The sequence below is a fragment of the Fukomys damarensis genome, unplaced genomic scaffold (assembly GCF_012274545.1).
Source record: "Fukomys damarensis isolate Sample0158 unplaced genomic scaffold, DMR_v1.0_HiC HiC_scaffold_16, whole genome shotgun sequence".
NCBI classification, from domain to species: Eukaryota; Metazoa; Chordata; class Mammalia; order Rodentia; family Bathyergidae; genus Fukomys; species Fukomys damarensis.
This window is the reverse complement of record NW_022900928.1, coordinates 11,535,051-11,545,683: the sequence shown is the minus strand read 5'-3', so window position 1 is coordinate 11,545,683 and position 10,633 is coordinate 11,535,051. Positions and strand designations below refer to the sequence as shown.

The 10,633-nt window shown below is 39.6% G+C and overlaps 1 protein-coding gene across 1 annotated transcript in view; it reads right to left on the bottom strand.

Moving 5' to 3' along the window:
* Nucleotides 1-280: 280 nt before the first annotated feature.
* The window catches only part of LOC104853487 (mas-related G-protein coupled receptor member X2-like), a 16,063-nt gene continuing 5,710 nt past the window's right edge, over nucleotides 281-10,633 (bottom strand). Inside the window, exon 2 of the mRNA XM_010611439.2 lies at nucleotides 281-1,206. Coding sequence (XP_010609741.2) covers nucleotides 546-1,206 — 661 coding nt within the window. The 3' untranslated portion in view covers nucleotides 281-545. The remainder of the gene's footprint in view (nucleotides 1,207-10,633) is intronic.

Below are 10,633 nucleotides of genomic sequence, written 5' to 3'. Positions count from 1 at the left end.
ATGTTACAATAATTTAATTTTGCTGTTGTTTATGAAATTAACCACAGAGAATCATAGATATGTGGACATATGTCTGCATCCATGTCTCTCTATCTCTATGTATGTTTTTATTGGTATGTACAAATATACCTATATTTGTAAAGGGTTAGGATCCTTCACAATTACATATGTAATCTTCTAGAGGTATTCCTTCTCTGAGTGAATGCTAGAACATTAAAGGAATCCGGACATCTCCACACTGTATTGAGGAGACTTTCTCCACGTTTCTCCTCCTCAGGTGAGTCCTCCAGGGCCTTCTGGAGAACCAGCTTCAGTGACTTCTGCTGCAGCTGCTGATGCTGTTTCTGCCTAAAGGAGCCGACAAAGAAATAAATGATGGGGTTGGCACTGCTACTGATGCTAGAAAGAAAAAAAGAAATACTCCAGAGATCATATGAAATCATAAAACGAATCGTGAAGCACACAAACCACAGGATGCCTACAGGCAGGCCACAGAGGAGGAAAATCAGCACTGAGAGCCAGAGGGTCACATACAGCCTGGTCAGTCACAGCCTCTTGAATCCACATAGGATCCTGACCAGCAGGGCCAGGCTGGACCCAGAGAGGATCACAAATAAAAAGATCAGCCATGCAGCTGTGATAAAGTGCATTATCAGATATAGACTGTATTTCCTTATAAACAGTAAGCTGCAGAAGGTGTATATCAGACTGATAAGAAGCAGGGACAGAGCCCAGAGCAGGGCACATGTGACAGCTGACATGTGTCTTGGGTGGTGGCAGTGGTACCAGATGGGGAACAGGACTGACAGGCAGCGCTCGGAGCTGATGGTGCTGACCATACTGAGGCCTGTGATGTAGGAGGACAACCCCATGGTGTGTAAGTATAGGTAGTACACGTGGTTAATGTTGTCAGTGAGTTTCCCCAGATAGAATATGATGAAGCTGCAGAGGAAAAGGAAGTCAGCGGCAGCCAGGTTGAGGATGTAGACTGAGATGGAGTTCCTGTGTGTGTGGAATCCCAGGAGCCAGAGCACAATTGCATTTCCAGCCAGCCCCGTCAGAGTGATGATGATCAGCCATTCTGGGATCAGGAGCTCGTTGTCGACAGGTGGAACAACAGTCGAGCTACTTGTATTCACTGTTGTGGGTTCCATGCCACCACTTGGGATGGTTGGATTCATGCTCATAAACTCTCCACTGGTGCCCCTGGGAATGGAAACAAGAACTGAGCGACTGCTGCACGATATCTGATTTTCAGGGCTACTGTGCTATGTGGGAATCACCATTCCTGTTTTATTGGGAACAAACAAAGGCTTATAGAGGTTAAGGAGATCAAAGGCTGGAGAGCCATAGAACTTGGATTAAACACCAATTATTTCTCTGGTGTGAATAAACTATAACAGTACATAAGATCCTAATGAGACAACTAACAATGTGAAGTGGGAAGAAAAGGGCTAAAGGTGTAGGGAAAGTGGGAAGGGTAGGGGAAAGGGAATAAGGGAGAGAAAAAAAATAGGAGAAAAGGAAAAAATGGAAATAAAATGTTTGTAAATGGGGAGGGGAAGGGGGTGAAGGGAGGGCAGGGACAAGGGGAAAAAATGAGAACCAAGACCTGTCACGTAAAGGCACAAGATCTCAATAGTGAATGTAACTGTACTGTATGCCTAAAATGTACCAATAAACTCAATGAGGAAAAAAAAAAAGAAAAAAACCAATTATGACTTTATTGGTACTTTTTAGGTATACACTACAGTTACATTCATCATTGGGAATTTGTACCTTTACATGACAGGTCTTGGTTCTTTTTTTCCCCCACTCCCCCACCCTCCCTTTGACCCTGCCACCCCTCCCTGTTTACAAAGACTTTGTTTCCATTTCTTAATTTTCTCATGTTAATTCCATTCCCTTCTTTCCTTTCCCCTCCCCTGCCCATTTCCCCTTTTCCTTTGTCCCTTTTCTTCCTATTTCACATTATCTATTATATCTTTTGATCCTTATTTACACTTTCAGTTTCTTACACCAGAGAAGCTATTCAGTCATGTCAAAACCAATTATTATTGACTACAAGTGCTCTCTCTACTGTTGTACAGGTCTTCTACAGACAGAGTAAAATTCTTTTTTTTTTGTACCGGGGATTGAACTCAGGACTTTGTGCTTGCAAGGCAGGCATGGCACCACTGAGCTAAATCCCCAGCCCAGACACAGTAAAATTCTAAAGTCCAGTCATACACATGGATCTCAGCAATTCATTCCAGAAGTTATGTGTCTTGAATTTATTGAGCAAGGAAGAGAAAAATCTAAAGTGGGGTCTATGAGAATAAGAAAGAACTACGGTCTGAGGCATTGTGCTGAACTGGGCCAGAAATTTTCTCTTAGGTAAAAAATTGAAAAATACGAAGAGCCTGGATCATATTTGTGACTAAATGTGATCGATCTGTATAGGATTAAGAAACCTTGCTTTGGGGCATGAGGGCAATGCTACCATTTGCTCAGACAGGTGTGAGGATTTCTGGCCCTGGTGTACTCATGTATTAGCTACTTCCCCGTTGTGGGACAAAATAAATACCCGACACCCACAATTTAAAGGAAAAGAGGTTTATTTGACTCACAGTTTCCAGTGAGTTCTATCTTTAGCTGGCTCCAAGGCAGAAATAGCATGGTGGAAAGGCCTGGTGGAGGATAGGATAGCTCCTCATCTCCCCGGAGCCAGGAAGCAGAGGAGGAAGAGTGCAGCGGGGAGGGAGATGCTCTCTCCAAAGGAACGCCACTAGTGACAGCTTCTTGGGACTAGATACTATCTCCTAACAGCACATTCAGCTACGAACTCATGAATGGACTAATTCATTGATGAGTACAATTACCTTTCAAAAGTTTCACCTCTGAGCACATGAGACTTTAGACAGGAATTCCAGATCTAAAGCATAACAGCTACATAGCTCGGTGTGTCAGAAATCGAAGTCAGGAGCACTTCTGTTTCCCTTGTGTCTAACTTCATGTGTGGATGCTGTGTTCTCAGTACTTACTTAATGAATGAATGCATGAATGAGGGGGCGTAATGGTAGTAGATGCTTTGGGTTAATTGGAAAAATAAAGAAGACATAATTGAAAGGATTAGAGCATGCAAGGAAAAGCGAAGGAAAAAAATTCATTCCTAATTCTTTTTGCGGACAGCTCTGTGTGTTAAGAGCAATTGCTAATGTGTCTTAAATAATTGAAGCTGGCCACCAATGTGCCTTTTAGGGCATAAAATAGCTTTGCTGAGCACATAGAAGGATTTTGGTGCACAGTGTGGGAGTAGAATTTGAGCTGGAGCAGAGCTGGCCAGGAATATAAAGGTCAAAGAGCAAGTGGGTTTGAGGTCGGAGAGCCACTGAAAGAGCTACTTGAGCTATGAAAATATTTAAAGAAAGCATAGTGTGCTGTGCTGTGAAGTGTGCACTACAAACCTACTCAATTTCTTTTCCCAGAAGATGTTTTGTAGAATTTACTTTGCAGATGAAAGCTTTTATGTGAGGTATCTTTGAGTGAAATGCAAGTGCAGAGCTTGGATCGTAAAGTGACAGGTTCACGGAGATTTTAATGCAGACAGCAGCACCTTATGTCTGAATGAAAGATAGAAGGTGAGCGAGAGTTTACCGGATATTTTTATCTTTGAATCTTCTCAAGGACCTACAGGGTGCGAGCATTCTTTCCATTTTACAGTGGATTGGGTTGGAGCACAAGAGGATGAGTGATTTGTCCCTATTTGACACCGTGGGAAGAACTCAGCAGTGTTGCCTCAGGGTCCACTGTTTTGACCACAGACTGCACCACAGAACTGTGGACAGCACACGAGAAAGCAGAGCAAATCTGAGGGCAAATCCAAGTTCGCTGCCAAAATGATGTATTAAATAAGATCTATCATGAAAACCTCCAGGAACGAGGGGAAGGAAAGCCAATAAAACACGAAAGGAGAAACAGGACCGGTGGACAGAAGCCAGTCAGGAGTAGATATCAGGGTCTTGAAGCCTCCCTTGCCTCACAAAGGCAGCCACGGCTGCCTGATTTACCAGTGACACTTGGACCAAAGGCCCCAGCTGGAAAGACCACACATCCTCCTTCGGGGGGCTGAGATGCATCCAGATATAAATACATCCATCATGAGCTCCCTGAGAGAGACAATCTCCCATCCTTACACACCCCAACGAAGATGTGGGAGGAAACTGAAAATCCCTGTTGTTTGTGCTCAGGGAACTCCAGTTTGAACAAGTGCTTTTAGAGCCCCTGGAGACACCACCAGGAGACTGGATGGCATGTGGCGAGATTCAAGTGTTTCAGATTCTGGATTTCTGCCCGCTGGGTTGTGTGTTGGCAATGACAGTTTTTCTCCACTTGCCTGGTCATCCTCTCCTGCTTCAACTGTAGTTGCGATTACATTCTCATTCCATCAACTGATTGTCTTTCTAGTCATTCCAGTAACTGGTCTATGTATTTTTCTCTATAGCTTGCCTTAAGGTGCTTTACTTTGCATCATCAATTTCCCTTAACTATGGCTATCTTTGTAAATAGTCAATGAAAAAAAAAAACCTCATTTATTTCACTTTGGCTGACTGCTCCTTTCTGGTGTCTTCTCAGATGTTCCATGGGGATAGCATTGGAAAGATGTAAGACAATGAAACCTGGATTTACAGCAGCTCAGACCTGGGATGTAATGCCCACATTTACGTTGCTCGCTGAGTGTAAGAAGCAGTGTTCTCCCTGTGACAGCAGCAGATTTGAATGGCTGGGAGAGGTGGAGTGGGGTGACGGATCAGAATGGACAGTGATATGGATAACTCCATCAAGTCGAGGCTACTAGTACCCAGTTTTCAGAAGGAAGCTGCATGTCCCCTCCTCTTCCCTGAAGGAAGTTTTAGGACCCCATGTATGTAGTATCCAGAGTGGAAAAATTATAAACTTAGATAAAACCTTAACAAATTCTATAAATAAGGTAGGTCTTGATATATACCCTTACCTGTCTTCTACTCTGTTCAGAGGTGGAGAGCTGAACTGTGCACAAGAGGAAGAGGCTTTCTTGGACTAAATGACACCATAGTACCCTTCTGTTTCTTCTCAAGTAAGAGATGCTTACAGCATCTGGATTCAAGCTGGAAACCAAGCAAGGTTTATCAAAATTCTGGGCAGCCCCTATGATTTTTTTTTCACAGGCAAATCAGAGACTAGAGAGGTTTGTGATGTGATTCTTTACAGAGAAGTTTCTGGGTATTTCCAAATTCTACTCACATATTAGCCTCTCTCATCCCATAACATGACTTACTTCTCTGTTAATAATTGCTATTCCGGCGCCTTTAATTGCCAAAATACGACCAGGCCAGCAGCAATAGCGAGCACTATGAGTTTGACTGTGAGGCTTTCTATCTGAAGAATAAATTTTATCTTAGTATTATTTAAGGCTCTCCAAGATCTGAGTTTCCTTTTTAATTTTGCATGCTTTCTTGATGTAGTAGTAATGCAGTAGTGTGTGTCTTCATTCCCAAGGCCCGAGAAGGGAGTGCAAGTTGCCAGTGTTCCTCAATCCTGTTGTGGTCACTGCTTGCTACTGCTACCTTTTTTATTCCCTCCTCCTCCTCCTCCTCCTCGTCCTTCTCCTCCTCCTCCTTCTTCAGGTGTTCTGCAATATCTAGATGTCCCCTAAGAGCCTCACTTACTCATAGGCTAGGCTTTTGGAAGGTGATTTGATTATGGGGGCACTGCAGCTAACTTTCTATTAGGAGGTGAGCCCTGGTTAGAGGTAGGTCAATGGAAGTGTGACCTGAAAGGTTGTATCTTCCTCCCTGGATCCTCCCTTCTCTCTCCGCTTCCTAACAGTCATGATGTGAGCGACTTTCCTCTGCTATAGCTTTCAATTAACTATGGACTAAAATGCAAGCAAAAATAAACCTCTCTTCCATTAAGTTTTGTGTGTTGGGTTTTGTGCCCTAGCATTGGGGAAAATGTGTATTTCAACTTTTAGCTTATCATACGAAACAGTGGATCGTTGACTTCCCTTATGAAATGTAGAGTTCAGCTTACATTATGTATCCTTCTTTTTCCTCACTCAAAATAATACAACTTGTTATTTATTTATTTATTCTCATTAGTGCAAAATATTCAGAATATTATCTTTATGATTTTCATTTTCATTCTTTATGCTACAGGCAAATTAAGTTACTTATTGTTTTTAGTAGTGTAATCTGCATTAAATTTATTTTAACCATAAAGAAAATTATATGATGGATTTATTCTGCAAACATTTATTAAGGACACTCTTATATGCAGAAATTTATCCCTCTAATATTCAAATGCTAAAATCCTAACCCCAAACATCTCTGAATATTGCTGCATTTAGAGATGCAATGTTAAAAATTCAATTAAGTTAAAACAAAACCAGTTGGTAGAGACTTAATTCAACATTAGCAATGCATTGGTAAGAAGAGGAGATTAGGACAGAGACACAGAGAGATCTCCATGTGAGATGGGAGAAGACCCCAACTATAAGCCAAGCATAGAGGCCTCAGACAAAACAAAACCCACATAAGATATCACTACATACCTTTTAGAGTGGTGTATCAGTCAGTGCTCACTAGAGAAACAGATTTAATGTAGGAGCGGGTAAATGAAAAAATGCTCAGAGTTTTGAAACTTGAACATTTGAATATTGAAAAGGATTTAGAGAGAGTAGATTAGTTATACATTGCTGGTGAGATAATAAAATGGCTACTTCAGCTACTCTACTTTTTAATTTTCTGAAAAAGTTAAACATATACCATAATACCACACAGAAGTCTACAATAGGCATTTTTCCTAGAGAAAGGAAAATTATGTTCACTTAAAAACCTGTGCACAAATATTTATGCAAGCACTATTTATAATAGATAAACTGGAAACAAACACATGTCCTTCCTTTTGTGACTAGAGAAACTGTATATCCATATAATGGAATAGCATTCAGAAAGCAAAGCAACAAATGATTAATACATCCTACGTATTAGGTGGATCTTGAAGACATTATACTGAGTGAAAAGTCCAAACACAAAAAGATTAGAAAGTGTATATCGTTTATATAACAGCTTTGAAATGATAAAATTAAAGACACGGAGTACAGGTCAAATATTACCATTGATTTGGGAAGTAGGATTCAGGTGAGTTTGACTACAAGGGGAGGACTCAGGAGTTTCTGAAAGTGAATAGAGTTCTGTATCTCATGGGGTGGTAGTTGTGCATGTCTGTACATGACACAGAAGTCAACTTCTCAACAGAAAAGTGAGAGCACACAAACACTGGTGAAGTTAGAATGGCATATCTAGCATTGATAACTATATTGTGCCAATTTGATCTTTGATAAAAGGCCCAGAAACATACACTGAAGAAAAGACAGCCTCTTAAAAATGATGTTGGGAAAACTGGCTATCCACATGCAGAAGATTGAAGAGAGACCCATATATCTCATCATATACTAAACTAAAATAAAAATGCATTAAAAATCTGAATGTTAAAGCAGAAACACTTAAACCACTGGAAGATAATGCTGGATAGGCCTGACTTAGTTGCTCTTCTTGTGGCTGAGAGAAAATACTAGACACCTAAAGTAAAAGGAGGAAAAAGCTTATTTGGATCACAGTGTTTAGAGGTTTCAGTCTATAATTGGGTGGCTCCAAGGCAGGGTGGCATGCCAGAGGGGTACTGCAAAGGAGAAACTATTCATGGCAGGCAGAAGACAGCAAAAGCAAGCAAGAGGCAAGCAACAAGCCTCCTTTTTTTTTCTTATACCTTCTCCAGGCTACCCATTCTTAGGGTGAGTGACCCTCACAGCCTTAATTCTAGTGCCCTTAAATCCTAGCATTGCACTATGAATCAATCCCAGCATCACACACTCTAGATAGTGCCACCTCTGAAAATCGATTTTTTTTGGTGGGGGGACATCTAAACAACAGCCATACTAAGGCAAAACTCTTGAAATCATAGGCATAGGCAAGGATTTTCTGAATAGAACTCAGGTTGCTCAGGAAAAAATTACCAAAAATCAACAAATGGGGTATATGAAATTAGAAAGCTTCTACACAGCAAAAGAAACAAAAGAGTAAAAAAATCGTGCAGAATGGGAAAAATTTTTGCCAGCTATTCTTTTGACAGATGACTAATATCTAGAATATATAAATACCTACAAAAATTAGACTCTCCAAAATAAAAGACCCCGTCAAAAATGGACAAGTGAAATGAATAGACACCTCACCGAAGTATGTAAGACCCATAAATACTGAAGAAATGCCCAACATTTCCAGTCACTAGAGAAATGCAAATTTAAAACAATACTGAGATTCCATATTACTCCAGAAAGAATAGCTATCATCAGGAAATCAAATTAATAATAAATGCTAGCAAGGTTGTGGGGACAAAGGAACCATTGTACATTGTTAGTGGTAATGTAAACTAGTACAATTACCAGTTTACATTACTGTATACATTACTACCCAGTATGGAGATTCCTCTCCTGGGTATCTTCCTGAAAGAGTTAAAAAATCCTCATATTTCAGTAATATATTCATACCCATGTTCATAGCAGCACAGTTCATAATAGTTAAATTCTGGAAGCAGCCTATGTCCATCAACAGATGAATGGATAAAGAAAATGAGATATTTATATCCAATAGAGCACAACTCTGCCATAAAGAAAGAAACTTGAGCTTCCTGTAGGAAAATGGATGCACTGTGAGACCATAATTTTAAGTGAAATAAATCAGAACCCACAAGTTTAAATATCACATGGTTTCTCTTATAAGAGAAATCCAAATTATAAATAAAGAGCAAAAGAAAAGACGGATAATAGAAAATAGGGAAATAGATCTTCCTGAAATGGAGAGGGATGGAGGGACGGCAAAGTGAGGAGAGGGAGTGGGATGAAAAAAAGAATTGAGATATGTTATGTGCTTGTACTAACTTCCCATAAGGACTATAATCATTATGTATTGCAAATATATACTAATAAAATAAAACAAATTTAAAAAAGGTTTTTATATATTCTTGATAATAGTCCTTTGTCTGAGGAACAGACCCTATTAAAAAATGGGCATCTGAAATGAACAGACATTTATCAGACAAAGAAGTCAAAGAAGCAAGTAAATATATGAAAAAGTGTTCCACATCACTGGTCATTCAAGAGATGCAGATGAAAACAACACTGAGATTCCACCTCACCCCACAAAGAATGGCTGCTATCAAGAAATCACACAATAACAATGTTGGCGGGGTTGTGGGGAGAAAGGAACCCTTCTCCATTGTTGGTGGGAGTGCAGACTGGTGCAACTACTATGGAAGTCAATATGGAGATACCTCAAAGAGCTGGGACTGTTTTACCCAGCCATCCCTCTGCTGGATACCTTTCCAAAATAACTAAAAGAATCATATCACAGTGATATATGCACACCCATGTTCACAGCAGCACAGTTTGTAATAGCTAAAACTTGGAAACAGCCTATTTGCCCATCAATTGGAAACTGGATAAAGAAGATGTGGTTTTTCTATAAAATGGAATATTACTCAGCCATAAAGAATGAGAAAATAGATTCATTCATAGGAAAATGGATACATATTGAAGATACACTCCTAAGTGAAATAAATAAGGCACACATGTGTAAATACTGAATAGTTTCTCGGGTGTGAATAATCTGCAATAATACAGAAGATCCTAATAAGATTACCGACATTGAGAAATGGGAAGAAAGGAGCTAAAGGTGTAGGGAAGGTGGGACGGTTAGGGGAAGGGTGAAAAGGGAAAAGAAAAAAATGTGAGATAATGAAAAGATGGAAATAAAGTGTTTGTAGATGGGGAGGGGAGGAGGGGGTGAAGGGAGGGCAGGGACAAGGGGAAAAAATGAGAACTAAGACCTGTCATGTAGAGGTACAAGATCCCAACAATGAATGTAACTGTACTGTATCCCTAAAATGTACCAATAAACTCAATTAAAGCTGGAAAAAAGGTTTTAATAAATAATCTATCAATGTATTTTAAAGAGCCAGAAACAGAAGGGGGAAAATAAATAAAATCAAATACCATATTTACTAAAAAAGGAAAGTCTGAGATGAGAGCATAAATAAATGTGATTCACAAAAACACACTTTATCTTTTTTTTTTTTTTTTTTTTTTTGGTTTTTTGAAACAGAGTCTAACTGTGTAGTGAGACTAACCTGGAGCTCACTATGTAGCTCAGGCTGATCTTGACCTCACAGCGATCCTCCTGCCTCAGCCTCCTGAGTGCTGGGATTACAGGTGTGTGCCACCATGCCCAGCCCACACTTTATCTTTTTATTATAATGAAATATTTAAAAAAACTATAGCAACCAAGTTTTACAAAAATAAAAAATAAATGCTAATAAGATGTTTATGCTTGAACTCCATTATGTCCCATATTTTAAGTTTTGGATGTCCCATTTATACCTTTCTACATTGCTTTTCTCTGAATGTATTATTGTAGTTATTAATATTTTTAATTTTATAAAAAATTTTCAGGGATTATTTAGCTCAGTGGTTCTGGTGCCTACCTTGCAAGCGCAAGGTCCCAAGATCAATCTCCAGTACCAAAAAAAAAAAAAAAAAAAAAAAAAAAAAAAAAAAAAA